The sequence below is a fragment of the Amblyomma americanum genome, chromosome 1, assembly GCF_052857255.1.
Source record: "Amblyomma americanum isolate KBUSLIRL-KWMA chromosome 1, ASM5285725v1, whole genome shotgun sequence".
Lineage (NCBI taxonomy): Eukaryota > Metazoa > Arthropoda > Arachnida > Ixodida > Ixodidae > Amblyomma > Amblyomma americanum.
This window is the reverse complement of record NC_135497.1, coordinates 164,575,699-164,594,324: the sequence shown is the minus strand read 5'-3', so window position 1 is coordinate 164,594,324 and position 18,626 is coordinate 164,575,699. Positions and strand designations below refer to the sequence as shown.

The 18,626-nt window shown below is 51.7% G+C and overlaps 2 protein-coding genes across 18 annotated transcripts in view; one reads left to right on the top strand and one right to left on the bottom strand.

Moving 5' to 3' along the window:
* LOC144114112 (prolyl endopeptidase FAP-like) overlaps nt 1-18,626 on the top strand; it is a 377,138-nt gene that overhangs the window by 284,648 nt on the left and 73,864 nt on the right. The gene's annotated exons all lie outside the window — the stretch shown is intronic.
* The window catches only part of LOC144114114 (uncharacterized), a 169,603-nt gene that overhangs the window by 113,403 nt on the left and 37,574 nt on the right, over nt 1-18,626 (bottom strand). The window contains exon 2 of the mRNA XM_077647616.1: nt 5,391-5,567. Coding sequence (XP_077503742.1) covers nt 5,391-5,435 — 45 coding nt within the window. The 5' untranslated portion in view covers nt 5,436-5,567. The remainder of the gene's footprint in view (nt 1-5,390; nt 5,568-18,626) is intronic.

The window sequence follows — 18,626 nt, the reverse complement described above, 5'->3', positions numbered from 1 at the left end:
TATCCCTCAAGAGAAAAGTGTACAACAGCTGTATCTTACCGGTACTCACCTACGGGGCAGAAACGTGGAGGCTAACGAAAAGGGTTCAGCTTAAGTTAAGGACAACGCAGCGAGCCATGGAAAGAAAAATGATAGGTGTAACATTAAGAAACCGAAAGCGGGCAGAGTGGGCGAGGGAACAAACGCGTGTTAATGACATCCTAGTCGAAATCAAGAGGAAGAAATGGTCTTTGGCAGGGCATGTAATGCGAAGCCAAGATAACCGCTGGTCCTTAAGGGTAACGGAGTGGATTCCAAGAGAAAGTAAGCGTAGCAGGGGGCGGCAGAAAGTTAGGTGGGCGGATGAGATTAAGAAGTTTGCGGGGATACGCTGGCCGTAGCTTGGCAAAGGACAGCGTGAATTAGAGAGACATGGAAGAGGCCTTTGCCCTGCAGTGGTCGTAGTCAGGCTGAAGATGAGACAACAGTGCTCTGACAATATCAGCATCGATAACGGTTCGCAGGTCTGTGCTTGACGCACGCGCAATTAGCACAAGCAATTGTTGCATTCATTGTAACACAAGGAACATGAATCTTCCCTCGGTTCGTGTAACCATACCCAGCAATTCTGGACAAAAGCATTTTCGAGCAGGAAACCGTTTATGAACGCAATTTTTTTTCATATACTGTAAGATTTCACTCTAACAATCAATATATCCGTAGATCACCCGACAGCGGTCTTGTATATTTTTTTTTGTTTACGCTTTTGCTATCGTCAAATGCGTTCCCCGTTGGTTTTCTATGGCAGATTTAACTGCTCGATGCGATCGATGGAAACACTGTAAAGGAAAGATTTTGCTGCATATCAGAATAAAGGACCATTACCTTCAATATTTTCATAACAATGTCTTACAATTTTCAAATTTTCGCAATTTTTGCCCGAGAAAGCTGGTCTCGATAGTACAGCGGTACCTTACTTCTTCCTATCCCTTGCATCACGCGTGAAAGTTGGTTGGCTTCAAATGAAATTCAGAGCGCATTGGAGCTGACTGAAGTGCTTATCTCTGTGCAGAGAACGAAAGTCGATTCCTTTTGAAACGTTTAACCGGACAGCATAACTATTATTTGTTTTCCCTTGGACGTCGGCCGTTCTACGGCGTGAAAATGTTGATCGAAATGATATCCATCGATATGTTAAATTACCTGGGCGCATTTTCGGAGCTTGTTTATGTGTGACGGTCTCAGACCGCTAGCCTGTCTTCCGAAGTCGTCTAGAGCATTGACGGGCGTGAGCGGTATGTTTTACACTATACAGCATTCCCGCCTGAAGACTGCAAACCGACACAACGCGGCGCCTCGCACTGCTCGCGAGACTTTAACACATTTTGAACTGCTAATACCTTTCCCACAGTCGACGTACGTATGGCGATGGGCTAGACTCTCCCGGCATTCTTAGTGCCTCAAAATGGTCCCAAAACAGGCACGAGAGTGTTCATCAAGGGTGACTGTTACAAAGAGGCTAGAGTGTTGGTGGTGACGTATAAAAGCTTCGTCTCACAGGCCGGGCTTAGCTGGGCTTATAAGCCCGTAGTGTTATGCACAGTGGCTTTCCGATGGAACCTGGCGGCATTTGTTATTTCGTCACTCCTCTCATAAGACTAATCTGCTCATCTGAATACGGCTCTGGCGTTCTGGGGGCGCGTGCTGTGTACTTCATTTCCGCTCTTTTAATACACCTCCTCAACTAGTGCCCTCAGGCCCTTGACTTGAACAGCAAAAAATGTTTTTTTTTTATCTCGCTTGCGCGTCGGGTGGTTGGGGAGCTTGTATTCCTCGCGGCAACTTGGGCGCAAATACCGTACGCTTGGCCCACGCGCTCTTCTCGGCAGCCGCGCAGTAATTGGCAACACGCGTGAGAGCGACGGAGCGAGGTGAACAAATTCCGCTGTTACACGCTAAACACGAATGCGCCTAAATGGGAGCAAAGTGGTGTCCTCTAGAGCACACCCTTTTATAGAAGGGAGTGCTCTTGAGGACATCTTGCTGCCTTTTCACTCCTTTCTATTCAGTGTGCAGCGCTGCTGCTTCCTCAGATCCCAGCTGTGTAATAATACTTCATTTCTGCGCCTGAAACGATCAAAACATCCAGCACTTCGAACGGAAGTTCCGACAAGCACGGCTCTCATTTTCAGCTCCCGTCTCGTTGCAGCGAAACGGCCGTGACTTGTGCTTGTTTACCTGTATTTACTTTTCTATTGCGTAATTCTGCCGCGCGTATACTTTCCATCGCCTCGTGAACACAAGACAGTAGCGCAGGCATTGTTTTTCTTTTTTGCTTTCCGGCAGTAGAGAAGCAAAGGCGCATATCGCCATACGTCATCCGGGCTTCAGGCCGCAGGCCTACAGCACGCAGTCGTCTCTCGTACGTCGCATTATGTCGCTTTATACGTCCACGCGGTGTGCACAGCGCCGAGTGTTTACTCTGCGAGCAGGATCCGCCGCGGTACAAAGATGAAGCAAAACAGAACGAGCAATAAAAGAAGCCCAGGCAAAGGTGGTCGCCGTAACGAGCTAGGCCTACTCGCTTTGGCGCGTTGTCCTCAGCGCCCAAACTGTGCGGTCGAAATTTCGAGCGCAATAAGAGGAGAGAAAAGCACGCACCGACAGCACGCGCTCGCGTGAGCGTGCATATCAGCGGCGGAGGCGCGGCAGGTGTGGGCGCCCACTCGAGCGATATGAGCACACAGGCGCCGTGTCCACGCCTGTGTGCAGTTCGGCAGCAGCGGTGTGCCGGTGCTGCGACGCACGCGGGGCGTGCACAGGAATGGGCAACTCGATCGTAGCGCGGTGCCCCCCCGCCTGTGTGTCGCAGGTGGGGCGCCGCTCAGGCCTCTGCGTGACGCGGTCTGTTTGCTTGCCGGAGCGCGCACGGATCGTTAATTAGGGCCGCGCAAACCGTAGCCGGCCGTGTCTGCTGCACCCGCGGGTCAATACTATCGAGTAGGCCAGTGCGCGCCACCTCACCGGGTTTTCGTGGGGCGGCCGCGCCACTCGCCGCTTCTCATAACAAACGGCACGTGAGCGGAACAGTGCGCGCCTCACTATTGTCGGCTAATGACTTTATGGATATGAGAGAGCCGCGCTGCGTGTGCCCATACACGCGGCCACTGCGCCGTTTCATTGGTCGGACCCCAGCTGCCGTAGGCCGGCGGAAATAGCGGCCGCAAACAAAAAGACGCGGCGCCGCGTTAAAAGCAGCCCGGCTAACGAGAGAGCGACGCAGCGCATGCACTGGCACCGGGCGACCTTTTCGCTACCTGACGACGGACACGGGGGCCGGGGGGAAGCACCAGCGAATCAAGAAAAGACGGGATTTCCGAACTTCCGGAGAGAAGGCGAAGGAAAAAAAGGAGAGAAAGAAACATCAGCAGATAGGAAGGGGGTGGTGCAAAATATGTGCCGCGCGCGCGCGCAAAGCCGCTCTCGCGGCCAGAGAAAACAGCCCCCCTGACGCAAGCAGTGGCTGGAGCGCGGGTTCATTTTGAGAAACACGCGCAAGTGCAGCGTGATTTCCGGCGCTAGCCGGCTAACGATAAGCATCTCGGCTCCTGCAAGTGGGGACCGTCTCGCATGAACAAAAGACGCCACTGTGGAAAATAATCGAACCGCCCTCGCCTCAGCCACGACGCGTTTCCGCTGGCCGCAGCAGCAGCATATTCTCGTTTCGTTCGGCTTGGTTGGTACATTTTTCTTTCCTTCTGGCCTCCTTTCTTCCTTTTCTTGGAGCAAAAATTACCGCGCGCGCTTTACTATTCTTGTTTATTTTTGTGGTTTCCTCTCGTGCCCTCCTTCAGTTATTGTTGGCAGCCCGAACCGTTTACCATTCGGTCCGTCCCCGTTGTTGCGGTTGTTTTCAATGTTCTCCAAGGTCGCATCGCTGTTTTTACATGTGCCGAGCGAGTCTATACTTGTACATGGAGTGCGATCTAACACAAACTTATAGGTTTAAAGATTTAGCGGTTGTTTGGCGTGGATGAAGACGTAAAATTATTTTCCTTGTCCAGATACCAAGCAGCTCCTTTTATCGTTGCGTACACTGACAAGGTGATGAGTTAATATGAGATTGGGAACTTTTCTGTAGCACTATAAGGGTAAAGCTTATTCTTTTTTGCTATGGCATAAAACCATTGTAAAAGATCAGAGTACGCATGCAGTGGTGCATTTCTACAACCCTTTTCTTTCTAGAATCATCTCTTCCTATCCCTTCTCTCTGTCTCTGCTGTTGTTTTTACTCTCTACCTCTCAAGGAACCTTCACAGATACAAACAGGGCTCTTAACTTTAGCCAATGCTCAGTGCAATGCGAAAATCGGATGTTTTATGTAATTCAAGATATGAACTTTATGATTCTACTCTTCTCCACGAGGAACACGCGGTTTCTAAGCAATCCGAAGTAAGAATTTCGGGTGCGCTACTTTTAAAGCACCGGAGAATTGCTACATCAATACACGAACGCAACTTTAAGATTTTTGTGCTACTATCGGCAGGAATTGCTCTCGCTCTAACACGACAATCAAGTGAACGTGAACAATTTTCGCGCGCACAATTAAGTCGGACGCCAAAAGTACTCGTACAGTTCTTTAGAGGTGACCTCCAAGCAGAAATAGTGATTTTTTCAGGCGCAGTCATCTAGATGCTCCCCTGCCTTCTTTTCTTTTTCTTAAATCACCAAACCTTCCTTCACTATTTTTGCCCTCCTGTTTGGGCCTGTAATTATCTGTGGCGTGCAATATATAAATAAATTAACTGTTGCACGACTCTGCCGAATAGTTTCCGGCCTCTGTACACGAAGACCAGCGTTCGCGTGTATCCAATACACAGTACCGTAAGAACGACCAGTTTTTGCTTATTAAAGGCGAGCCTTCGTTTCGTAAATCTTTTTCTCTTTTAGCGCTTTGCACAGATGCTCTGGCGCAGGCTATGCGTTGAGATAAAAGAACACTCGCGCTTGCCTTTACGTGTGCATACACCTACTGCAAGAGAAGTCACGAAAATAAAAGCAGCCCTGTCACGAGCCATTTTCATCCCGGAGAAAGCCGGATTGGCGCCTGGAGATGGAGCAGCCGCTCCGGCGAGCCACCGAGGCTGAAGCACTCGCTTGCTTGCTCTTTTTGCAGCGTGTTGGAAGCGCGGCAAGCAAATTCGATTGACGTAAGCAAGGTGAGCGCTTGGGCTATTTGCTTCGAGTCTGGGACATAAGCGGCGCTTATCGTACTCCCGTCTCCCTGCTACCCTTTTCTTGCTTGTGCCTTTAATATTCTAAGTAGACTTTTTCCGCGATAAACTCGCTGCAGCTCGAAAAAAAATTACGCCACAGTTGCACAGTGGGCAAGACAGGCAAAGCATACGTACAGGGCGGCGCTGTTGTCGTCTATGCAGAGAAAGGGCACACGTCATCGTGTTCACATCCTCCCCCCTCTCCTCTTGCACGATTCGTTCTAGTTGTCATTGAATGTGCGACAGCAATTGGCCCGTCAGTCAGTCGGCCGGTCGGTCGGAGGTTAAAGAGGTTCTGTAATTTGCCGTAACCTGGCGAGAAAATAAACACCACGCATCAAGAAATATCTTTTGACCTGAAAATGCCCGCATGCAGATTATTGATTGTTGCTTGCCGAGGGAAAATTAAAGCGCCATGCAAACGAACACAGACTGCACACTCTTAGAAATGATGACAGAGTATATGGGGTTCAAAGTCCAGTGGATGACTCCGTCTTAAATTCGACCACCTTGGGTTTCTTAACGTGCACAGAAATCGTACAGTGCATGGTCGCCTTTTGTTTCGCCTCCATCGATACGCGGCCGCCGCTGCCGGCATCCATTCTGCGTCCTCGGCATCTGTGCCGAACATCGAACGATCTGTGTTGAGCGCCCTAACCACTAAGCCACCGCGATGGGGCCTTACAAATGATGATAGTAATACAGTTACACAGGAGCACTGCGTTCCCACGAGGTCTAACTTTTTTTGTCTGCATTTGTAGACGCTTCCTCTGAAATTTCAAAAGTGCTTCTCACAGTGCCTTAGCTGCTCGCTGAGGAAAATAATGCCACGCATAGGCAGCCGCTTCGTAGCTTGTTGCCAGCGCTGACAGCACGCGACCTACAGCCGCTGTCCTGTAACAGGAAATACACTGAAGCCGAAGCTGTGCCCAACCAAAGGTTCCCAGCTAAGAAACTGACCTACCCGGTTCTGAATATAATTCTGTTCCGACACAGTACTCAGTACAATGCTCTTGTACAGGCCCATTAGAGCTACTGGGTTGTACACGTTCTGACAGCTATACCTCATGGCCCCATCACACTGACCGTGCTGTCAATCTGCAGTTAGCATGCATTTACTGATGTGTTAGTCGGGTGAGTTCGCAACGTCACGTGTTCTATGTGTTAAAAATGAAACTTGCGTTAACAATGAGTTGCTAGATCGTATAGCATTCTTCGGGCCGCTTAGAGAGAACTAGTATTTGGCTACAAAACGGCACACTTATAATCTAACTTGCGCAGCTCCATGAGAACGGGTCTTAAATTCAAAGTCATTAACAAAATGCTAGTCTGATATCGGGTTGGCCGACGTGTAACCACTGCGCGCCTGGCCATGTCACCCATGATGTGCTGCCGCTGTCGCGCAGCGTGTGTAAGTCAGGTTAGATCGACGCACCAAGGTTGTTTCCTTCGCGTTGCGAAAATAAATAAATAAACAAATAAATAAAAGATAAAGCAGTCTATGGTGTCATCAGTGTCTGTTCGTAGTTTAGTGGGTCATTGTCTTTCGCAACTTTTCGCCTAGATAACTGTTCACTTGTCCCGATACCATCGTAATACAATCTTGTGCCAACACCTCGGACTCTATTACTGGCCTGGCGAGTTTGGCTTGGTGTGATATAGGTGCCGCAGCTTCAGATAAAACTCACTGAATCATTTTTTTTTTCACAAAGAAAACGGCGCGAAATGCGGGGACAAAAGAGAAACAAACACGACAGGACCAGCGCCAAAAAATTGTTTCTACGGAGAAATATTTCCCTTACATTGGCTTACTAGTACTGACTGCCGGAATGAAGGGATGGCAGTTGTCCTCCGCTCCTTTATTTCCAATTCCGGAGCCACATGGATGTGCTTTGTACGACAGCGCCCGAGTTTCGTCGGCCCGCTGCGGTGCAGTGCAGTGATGTTCCATTCGCATCTGTTTCGGAAAGCGTCATTGTTGTCGCGCCTATCTCCAAATGTGGCCGAGAGGGAAGAGAGTCGGCAGATGACGTGTCCTTTGTGCCCAAGGGAAACGGTCGGGGTAGCTTCGTTTGGCTTATCGCCGAACGCGTGGCTCTGGGTCGGTCCACGTTTAGGGCCCTTTTCCGCGCCGCTCGCGTCGATTTTCGTGACGTTATATATAGACTGTTATTGCAAAGTAAACCGCGCGGCGCACTCCGTGATATGGGACCGGGCAAGGCCTGTCGATTGCGGCCCGCGCTGCCCAGCGACGCTGATGGTTGCCAGGCCTTCCCCTCTGCTAGTGTTCCGTCGCTGATCGAACCAAGGTCTCGTTTGTGTTCCACTGTCTAACCGCTGGCGCTCCGTTTCGCTCTGTCTATATAGAGCGCGGCCGTGTTTGAAGGAGCCGTCCGTTCGTACCCCCGCTTTCTTCATCCTCGGGGCAAACCGCGCGTGTGAAACAAAAACGGGAGTTAAACGCGCTCTGATCGCTCGACCTGGCGCTCGCCCGTCAAGGAAGGAACGGGAATCAGTGGCTCCCACTCTGCGCGGCTCGGAGCAGCACCTTTGCGGAACGGAGGCGCCATTAATTTAATGGAGGCTTCATTAAGGATAACGGGCCGAGTGGTTATCAGCCAGCTATCCGCCACTGGGCATCGCCTGAGATTCCGGCGCTGCTTTCCCTTTCCTACAACCTACGTCGTTTACCATGAGAGTTTTCGATGGTGCTTTACCACGGCCTTTTACGGGTTAAAGCTCACTAAGGCGAGAGCTAAGCTGCTTGTGGCGCAGTGGCCAGGCGCGTTCGCTTAATGCACGTGAGGCTGGCTTGGCGGAGCAAGCTTTGCGCGTAATGCACATGCGTGGAACGATTTACCAGCTTTTGCCCGGGGATCACATTCCTTGTACGCCAGGGCAGTGCTCTCAGCGGCTGACCAGTGCTAAGTTTTTGCTTTACGGCCTGATGTGTATATAGTTGTCGGTGTTCTGCGCGGGTTACAGCAAGTCTGTGCATTTTCGGTGTAGGTCTGATCCTGGGTATGCAGTATTTTCGAGCCGAAAAGCTTGTATATTTTTCCGTCTTTTTTATCGCTTCATTGATCCTCTGTCTTTAACTAAATACTGTTTTTTTTATAGTAATATAGACTCCACGTATAGCGCAGCGAAGCTAAGTGGAAGGCTATGGCACCACCAGAGGTTACACTGAAACTCGGCGGTACTGACCGCTCAAAAATCGCGCTCGGCAGAAAATATTGTCCCTTTGACGAGGCTTTAAATCAAAGTTTCTTTCCACTCGGATGAAACAAGAACTAAAAAAATACATAAGCAGTATTTACCGTTTCAGCACGTGAAACAGTAATTTCAGCTGCAACCGGAATGTTTGTTGCTAGCAGGAAATGCGCATAATACTGATTATTTAGCGTGCACAAAAGCTCTGGTCAAAACAAGGCACAAGTTTGGTTTTTTTTTCTCTCTCGTTTGGTTTCTTAATCTGACATTTGTGCCCAATCTCATTCATCCTGCCTCCAGTCTGACCACGATCACACTAAAGTGCACCCGAAAAAAAAAATGCCTGAAGTAATCTAAGTACTGTTGTGCCAGCACAGTATGTGGGATTCACTGGAGAACTCCGTCAGAATAATCGGTGCGGACACTGCCTGGCATGCTTCAGACTTCACACTAATTGTTCCTGTGTCTCGACTCTCGGAACTAGAGGGCCCAGAAGCACGTCTTATCTGCTGACGAACTGCACCCTTCCAGCAGATTCGCACTTGCCTCCTGCCGCGGGCCATGCATACAATACGAATGAGATGGCTTCAGTTTCCTGCTGCTTTACATGACTGAGTAGTTGCCAAATGATCGTTTTCTTTGGGGCAAGCCCATTGCTGTTTAGTTTCAGGTAGTGCTGTTTAAGAGACACCAGATAATTTATTAATACCCCTTGTATTTTAGGTCCGTGTGGTACAAGAAAAATATGACGGTGTGCAATGACGGCGGATGTCGTTATGTTTTGGCTGCTGAGCGTGCCTCTGTTAGCGAATTAAGATGTGGACAACTGTATACGCGTAGTAATTGTGCGTAATGCGAGCAAAAATGGGGCGGAAGCTTCTTATAGGCTGTCTGTGACGGTTTGCAAATTTATAGGGAGAAAGAGGTCCGAATGCACGCCAGAAGAGTTAGGACAACCATGCTTATTGGGCACATCTCGGTATATCTTTAAAGTTTAGTAGTTTTCGAGTAAACTTTTATCAACGTTGCTAGCACTGCTCATTATGTCAAACGTAAGACCTTGGATGTGGAATATTTGCAAGCCCGCAATATGTTTCACGCACTAACCTGTCCACATTGTTACTATTCTGCAACGGACAACGCCCGTTGCGTCGAATGTACTTGTGCTTGTAGGTGTACAGGAATACCGAGATAGCGCGATAATGCTGCCAGTTTATCTTTTGATCGAGAGTACCGTGCTGTAGCACGACTTGAAAAATATTAATCAACAGGTACAGTGTGCTATCGACCGTGTCACTCCGTCGCATTGCGTTCCTTCCGGGCAGCTACTCACCGCCGTCCCCTGCCGAGGGAGCAGTGGCCGCGCTGTAGCGCGAAGTACAACGCACCGCATTATGCGCGGGCGACGAGTGCCGCGTGTGTGTACACTGCATGCGCCGCGTCCGCAGCGCCGTTAATCGGGCAGCGCGAGGGACAGGCAGCTGTGGCGGAAGAGTCGCCAAGCAGCCGCAGCGGGAGCGAGGGCGGTAAATTAAGCGCCGTCATCGCACGGGCGCATTAGTGCCGACGTGCGCGTCGGAAAACGCCCTTCCTAGTGGAGCCGTGTTGTGCCCCACCCCACGTGTGTGCGTGCGTGCGTGTGCCAGTGCTGAGGTGTGTGCAGGCGCGTCGGGTCAAAGCCCCAGGCCGCCGACGCCGCCTCCGCGCTGGAATCCGGAGCGCGGCGAAATCAATTTGCCGCACTGCGCTCGGCTGGTGCCCAGCCGTCGCCCGCTCAGTGCACTGGTGCGCGCACGGGCACCGGCGACGGTGGAGGTGCAAGCTCTACCGCTCAACGCCCTTCGACGGCGGGCCACACGCGCGTCGTCGGCCGAAGCAAGACGGATCACTCGGCCGCGTGCCCTTGGCGCCGACGCAACCCGTTCGCTGCGCGATGACCTGCTCGGGTTGTCAGTTGCAGCGCAGTGCGCGGTAAAGCCAACCTCTTTGCCCCTACTCGATACCCACACGCATAGAGCCGTTCATAACTGCAGCGACTATTTTGCTCCCTTGGCTGCTCTTTTTAACCAAGGGCGGGTTGCAATTGTAATTCAGACTTGTTGAGAACTTCCAGCTGCCAGAAGCTGGCCGAGGGCAATGATTTAGGGTAAATCTTCGTCTCTCCTCCACTCCCCGAAAACTCTGGACCCTCAACGGAGCTTCTTTTCCTACCCACCACGGCACCTCAAAAACAGCACGTGCGCTCCATTAGGCAAAAGCAGGTGCCGCCCGAAAAGAGGTGGTGGTTAGTGCGATTACCGCGCTGAGAATAGCTGCGGTCACCCTGAAACCATCGCAGTTTATGGAAAATGCGGCAATATTTATGAGCTGTTGCATTTTTGATGCTTTTGGCGCCACGTTGAGTGCAATCGGCGAATCATTTGCGGAGGAAATACCGCGCCGGGCGAACAGGTGGTTGCATTCTCAGCGCACTGCTCAGCGTGTTCCGCATGCACGGAGAAGGCGGCGAGGAGAATACTTACAAACCTCGCTTATGTAGACGCACTGCGTCGGTGCATGCTTGTGGGTTTCTTTATCGTTGCGCCGTCGCAATTACTGTCAGAGGAAAACAGCAACGCTCTCGATAAATGCATATAAACCGCACTTTCACACAGCGCGTTCCCTGTGCATGCGGCTCGTTTGTGAGCAATGAGGCGAAGTTTCCGCGCCAAGAAGCGCGGCATTGGAGTGTAACGCCGTGAAAGCGCTCCGCAAGATTAATTCATTGCGTATGCGGCCTTAAGAGTGGTTTTTATTGTTACCTGCAACCGTGTGCCGAAAAGACAGAAAAAAAGGACTGTTACTTCATAGACGAAGTATATTCTCACTTTGTAGACCGATAAGGTACAACTTTTCTCAGCTCAAAGCATAATCAACTCGCAGTTGCAATACATACACTCTCCTTCGATAGCTGCACTGAGGCTACCGTGTTTACAGCCGGGGAAGTCTGCAGGACTGGCGAAAACCGATCTAGGCGCGTAAGTATACCTACCATGTACGGCAACGGTCGTTCCATTGGACTACCACACATTAGAGCACGCGAGTCCGGCTTTCACCTCTAACAAGTGTGGTCTGGATCCACCTCCTCATAACAGAGCTGCAGGCCACGGATGCCACTCAAGCGTCTGACTTTTGGTTTGGTTTATGGGGGTTTAACGTCCAAAAGCGACTCAGGCTATAAGGGACGCCGTAGTGGAGGGCACCGGGAATTTCGACCACCTGGGGTTCTTTAACGTGCACTGACATCGCACAGCACACGGGCCTCTAGAACTTCGCCTCCATCGAAATTCGACCGCCGCAGCCGGGATCGAACCCGCGTCTTTCGGGCCGGCAGCCGAGCAGCATAATCACTCAGCCACCGCGGCGTCTTGCGTCTGACTTTTGTCGCAGATTGTACGAGTAAATAAATGGGCAAAAGTGTGTGGAATAGCCTCCTGTCTCGAGCCGTGAATGGTATGACAGGTCAAGGTTTGTCTCCGTTAGCATCAGCTTGCGTCGAAATCTTCATTCGAGAGAACATCCGCCGTCACATCCCCATGCCACGCGTTCGGGGCAGCCGGACGCGTCCGTCAGCGCGTCCCGAGGCGATTAGTCACAGAGGCGCGGCCGAGTAGCGCCTGCAGCCTCCGAGCAACGCACCGGAGCAGCTCGGGCGCGACATTGACCCGCCGATGCCCGCCGCGCGCCTGAGGCCGTCCCAAAACTGCGGCTGCTATTTCGGGTCTTTCCTTATCGCGATGCTAGCAACCGCGCGCCCGCCGCCCGCACCGTGTGTGTATGTGTGCCACTCGAGGGCGCGTGCTGTCGGCCGACACAAACGAGCTGCGTCTGACCGGAATGGAACTTGTAGTAGTGGTAGTAGACCGCCTCGAGAGTCGTTCGCGTGGCGCGCCCTATCTCCCCCGACAGCGCCAGCCGCGCTTCTCGAAACGCGAGAAAGGCGAGCGTCTCGAGAAAGGTAGCGGATGCTTGTGTGTATGCCCTTATCGGCCTGTATTGCACGATGCGCCGGAACTTGCTTTTCGGGAGACTTCATTTCCGCCCAGTTATTTACGAGAGCCCTATACTTCACGCGTATACCGGCACTGAATGCAGAGCAGACTCTGTTGTGTATGCGTGGATTCTCTTGCTGCGTCGTGGCTGCAGAGGCCGTGCCATTCGCGCCTCCAGACTCTCAGATGCGGCGCGCTTGCACTGCTGGTGCAGCTCGATGTCGGTTTTTCCTTGAAGGTGGGCGATTCCCTGTTGTCCTTGGAAGCAGCTCCGTTCACACTGTTCAGCTTAATTCAGGAACCGGGGTGCACCGAGGTACTAAACATGCAAATGGCTATATAGAAGCACGCACCAATTTTAATTGCACTGTCGGATGTACTCAACCAACTTGCTGATTCTGTAAACCTGATAAACAGTGACGGATGATTCAACGTGTTTAAGACAAATGCTAATTAGGTGCGCTCGCACTTCGGTTTCAGTTCGGGGCTCAGTTTAATGGGGCAATGCGATAGCGGTGTGTTCTGGATCCGCTGCGCACGGATGGGAGTCGAGGAAGACGACGACACCCAAAGCGCAGCGAGAGAGACTGGCATTTAAACACGCAGAATGTTCGGCTGCGGCGATGACGTAGGGGTCTAATGCAGTGGCCAGCGAAGCTGATCGGTTCGCGCCACGTCGAGTTTGAAACCCACGCAGGGCCATAGAGTGTTTTGCCATGAAGTGTTTCGCATAGTTGGGCATAAAGCCTGCTGGCAGGTGGCCCACAACCTGGTGGGAAGGTCGCCGCCTGCCAGAGGCTTCGGTCAGACAAACATCGGCGAAATCTGAGATTCGAAGTGCTAGCGCAATAAAACTTTCCATTTTTTTCATCAGAGGGCAGCTCAAAATCAACACAGAAGTAACACTCTTTAATGTTGAATTCCAATGGCAGATCGAGAGCGCTCCGCCGGATCACAAACGGAGCGCGTAGTTCAGGCGGAGATCACTCCCTCCCATTTTGCCAATGGAATGCATGCGCTCCCGCGGGGGCACTTCAGCGCAAGAATAGCTCCAAGTTCAGGCAACATGGCGGCGCCCTTCGAAGCGCGGCCACTCGCTTCACCAGCGATTCGTCCTTGCCGCCACTCTGTCTCTCGCGTTCACGGCAGACAAAAGGCGCACGAAGCTTTCGCTTTGTGTGATGATGCCCGCACCACAAAATTCTAGTGATGAAACGCGCAAAATTTTCAGATTGGTTCCTTATTTACAGAGCTGCTAGGCTTAGAGAGTACGCGTCGTGTCACGTCAGAAAACGCGGGAGGTTCAAACAAGTAAACGATTTTGGTCTAAAAAGCGGTCACAAAGAATTGACCGCGATGGAATTGACATCCTGTTAAAAAAATTATTTCTTTTAACTTGTGCGGACGCGAATAAAACTTAAAATAATTACATTTGGGAGAATTCAATTTAAAAAAGTCAAAAATACTGCTTGTACGTTGCCCGGATCACCGCGTAGCGACGACAGGAAGTTCGCGTATGCGACAGAACGGATGCAGCCGGTCATGACCGGAAGCGGACGCGGGAAAGTAAAACGTCGCGCGGGGTTCCGGTCAAATCTGCCGATTTCGGCGGAGCAAATATCGCTGCTCCACGGAGCGATCCGGGATCGACGTCTGATCCCGATCTGCCATTGGAACAGACAACTCGCACTCCCATTTTGCCATTGGAATACGATTGCTCCCAACAGAGCAGAAAAACTTGATCCGGATCTGCCATAAGAATTCAACATAAGACAGGACCTGCCTGACAGCGCCCGTCCTGTCGTCAGTGTTACTTCTGCGTTCAGTGTCGATTTTGCGCTGCCCTCTTATGATTCAGGAATGAGCCAACTGCCTCGGACACAGATTTTAATCAGAAACATTTCCGTTTTTCTTTTAATGCGTCAACATTAGAGCGTCCGTTTGACAAAAAGTGTCCGCCCATGGCGTGTGAAGCCTCGGTTGGCAGAAGGCAAAGCAGAGAAAGGGAAGTCTCCCTCCCCACTTTCAGTGAGAGGAGGCAGGGAGAGATGGCAGGCGACGGATGACGAGAGGGAAACCGCGGTCTTCAATCGAAGTACAGGGCCAGAGAAAATGGAGAGGGGGTACAGCGCGTCACACTGTGGTTGCTGGATTGGATCGAGAGTGGAAAGGGTGTGCGGAAGGCGGCACAATAATTGATGGGTTGTATCGCACCGCCTACTCGCACGGTGTGAACACGTCGGTGGTAGCGCCTGCTCCATCTGGAGAAGAACACTAATGCTAACGCGTAGTCTGTCGCATGAATCGCACTGATCGTCTGCGAATATTTTTCGTAATAAGCTCCAAGTTCTGTGCAGAATGAGAACGCTAGTATGTTTTACTTCCTCCGTCTTCCGCACGCGGTGGAAGGCGAGGCAATGAATACGTGCGGATGGATATAGCGCACCCAAAAATGCGCCACAAGGCGTTCCGCAAAGTAGAGTGCTCCGAAGTAATATCGTGCACCTGGAGATCCTTTGATGTTCACCGACAGCTCGGTACCGCTGGCATTTTTGCGTTTCGCCTCCACAAAAACGAGGCTGCCGTGGTCTGGGGTCGCATTCGCCAGCACAATACCACGACCACTCAGCCACCGCGAGGGGCGAGGACAAGAATGCAGTTCTCGCTTACGAGTGGAACCCCTCTTTGCGTTCCTCGGCCCTCTATTTGATCTGCTTGTTTTTTCTCCTTTATTTTTGCTTCCAAGCTCCGTTCATCCATCTGCGAACCGGAGAACGCAAGGCGGCGTCCCCACAGCCGAAAAAAATCGCGCACGTTCAGCATCAACGCGCAGCGGCCTTTATGCCTTTTTGGCCGGGCCGGGCAGTCAAGTACGTTTGCCAGCTCTTTAGCTTTGATGAGCGCAGCCCGAGCTTAGGTACGTGTCGTATGCCGTCGGAAAAGGGGCGTTCTGCATGGCATTCGAAGCGCGGCGCCGACGGACGGCGATGGCAGAAATGAATATTGCGCCTAGCGTAAGCTCGCGGCCGGCGGCGTCGCAGATGCAATCAACCGCGCAAAAGAAATGCCTCCCGCGCCTCTTCCTCCTCTGCCCACCAGCACCTCCATCGATTGTGGCTGCATCAAAGATGCATGCACACAGAAGCCGGATGCGGCGTCCCTGAGCGGAGCAGCGCTCTCGCAAGAGCCGCGACCGTCTCCGCATCACGTGGGCTCGCCCGCATCTTTTTCCTCCGTGGCCTCGCTCCATGGCGATGAGAACGGGCCACAGTTTGAGGAACAGGCCCGCTGTGGCACGGGAGGAGCACTTTGGAAAATGCCCATACATGCATGCATGCCGAGAGCCCAGCAAAATCGGGAACGGTGTGGGAGAAAAAAAAGAATAAAGGCGATAAAGAAGTAGCCGCTCTGCATCTGGGAATGACCGGAGGGAGTTTCAATCGGCCAAACTTCCGGGAATGTTTGGTTACGAAGAGTGCGTGGCGAAATGTATAAAGCCATCGGCGTGCGTATGTAGACTGTGACTCATGCATTCGTAATGCACCAATCGTGGAAGACCAGAGTTCACGCGCGTTGCTTTGCAAGGGCGTGCTTTTCTTTGCGCGCGCAACGGGTCATGCCTAAAACTGGGGCGTCACCGGCGATTGGGTCCCGAATCGGTAGCTATTGGCGAGATACGGGAACCAATCTGAGTTTTCACTTGTGCTGCCATTCAGGTTATCGTTACAAAGCATCCATCCGGGTAACCTAGGTTATCGTGCATACGGTTCCCCGGTGTTTGACGGCAATGCCGAGGTGCGCGGAGTACATTCGCGGCGAGAAATCTTGCTGCCAACTGCAGCACTGCTGCGCTGGATGCGAAGTTTGACGCTTTGCAGCTGTGAAACGAGGCTTGACTCACGAGAAATGAAGTGCATGCTTTTACTGTAACCATATGCGCAAGCATTGAAACGTCACAGTCTTTAGGCACGTCACAGCCGAGAGCTTCAGATTTGTTTCAACCGCCTGGGGTTCTTTGACGAGTGCGAATATCTAAAAACTGAGACTTTTTATTATATACTTAGATATTTACTTTCCTTTTGCATTCCAACTCCATCTAAATGCTTTCAGGATCGAACCTGAGCAGCACAGCACAGCGGCCACTGAGCCACCGCAGCGGGCCTCATCTCCACTTGGAAGAGAACCGAAATAGCGAGCGGTTATAAACGGGAGCTCGCTATATTTTGCCGCAGCGTAGGATTCCGACCCTCGGGTGTTTCACTCGACACGCGCCTCCGCGAAAACAGACGAGCGGAGGCGCCTGAAACGACGGTCGCGTTTGCAAGAGTTCAGCAGCCTCGTCCGTCGTGACGCTTTATCCTGGCGCCGATCCCGAACAGCGTGCCAAAGTAGTGTCACCGTGGCCCCGCGAGCACAGCGGGCCCGGTCCCCCCGGCAGCTGTAGGATGCCCCGTAAACAACAAACAACCCGGCTGCCGGGCCTTCCGCGACCCGTTATTCTTTCGGCTTCCGCTGCAGGGTCTTTCGCCTCGTTGTATTTTTTTTCTTGTCATTTCTTTCGGCGCTCGGGGTGCCACGGAAAGATGAACGGAATAGCACGTCTCACGTGGGCGCTAGGCAAATAATTATCTTCGGTTTCAAAGGCGTGATCGCGTGTCCAACAGGTGCAGCACACTTGAACGTGGTTAGCGAGGCCTCGCGTTGCCGTAACAGTAGGGAATGTGCGCATCCATCAGGCTGTTGTCTGAAAACCTTTTCCTTTTTAGCTCTTTTGTGGGCCGACGGCACAGAGATGCGCAAACTGCCTCCACTTGTATCGCGCGCTCTCGTCTGAAGCTCGTCCATTCGATAACCGCTTGTGGCGGCCTGCGCCAGTTACCTGCGCTGTCTCGCATGTGACGCCGCTTCGTGTCTTTCCGGGACGAAAATTTCCGCTGCCGTTACTGGGGTCTGTTTATAGAAATACTGCCAGCTGCAATAGTGTTGTGTCCAAACTTTAGGAACGACGGAAGTTTTTCGGGGCCTGTGGGCTTGGAGATTTATATTTGGAAAGGATCTTGAGTTTTTCGCACTTCTGGAGAGTGGACTCGTTGGTTCCAGGCTGCGTGCCCAAAGGAAACGAAAAGAGGGGGAGGGGGTATTTCGAGTGACTTTCACGGCTCGTAAACTTTTCTCACCGAGAGCAACGTGTTGACACGCTCGCTAACGCATCCAATGGTACTTAGTAATCGCAGGCACTTTTCTTATCGCACAAGCAGTACGCATGTAGTAAGCTGTATTTGCAACGAAGCGTGTCTAATCGTAAGATACGATTCAGTGAATGTGGGTTTAGGAAACGGAATCACAAAATAAGATAAGCGCGTACTTCGAGCACCTCTGAACGCGAGGCTACAGTATGCATGGAGTATAAAACCAAATGTAGAATCATTGATAATTTCACATTCAGTGGGCGTTACTGCGAGTGGTGGTCGTGAATTTCTTTCTCTCGGGTTGGCGCCAATTCTGCAATCATGCAAAATCGGCACCAGCACTTTGCGAGAATTTGCAACGGGACGCAGAAATCGTTCGAGTATAAAAGCAAGAATACTGAAAACAAAAACAAAAACAAAATAAACTTTTTTTCACGCAGGTAGAAAAAAAAATTCACAGGACAGTTACGAGTGTGTAACGAGAATGCTTGAGCGTTAGCTGTGGTGTGACAGCAAAGAAAGAAGCCGGGCCTGGAGACACTTGTACCCATCCTTGTCCGGCGGTGGGTTCCGATCCAACCCCCTACCGCAGCCGAGGCGGACGGCCAAGCCTCTAGACCAGCCGCCGGCTGCCACCCTCTTCCCTCTCCCACTTATCTTTTCCCCTTCTCCCTGAAAAGTGGAGAGGGGGATTTTTTATCCCCACTTGGCCACCTGTCAACCGGGGCAGGTGGCGCTGCGGACGCCGACGAAGGCGCGAAACTGAGGAACGAGCTAATAAGAGCTAACGCTCTAAGAGTGAGCCTTTAAAACGGACGCCTTGCTGCTAAACGGCACATCTCGTTGCCCTGTCTCTGCCAGTAGGAGTCGGCTTGCGCGTCTCTTTGTTGTACAGAGAAGAACTTGGAAAGCCCCGCCGAGCTACTCGTGCCTCCGTC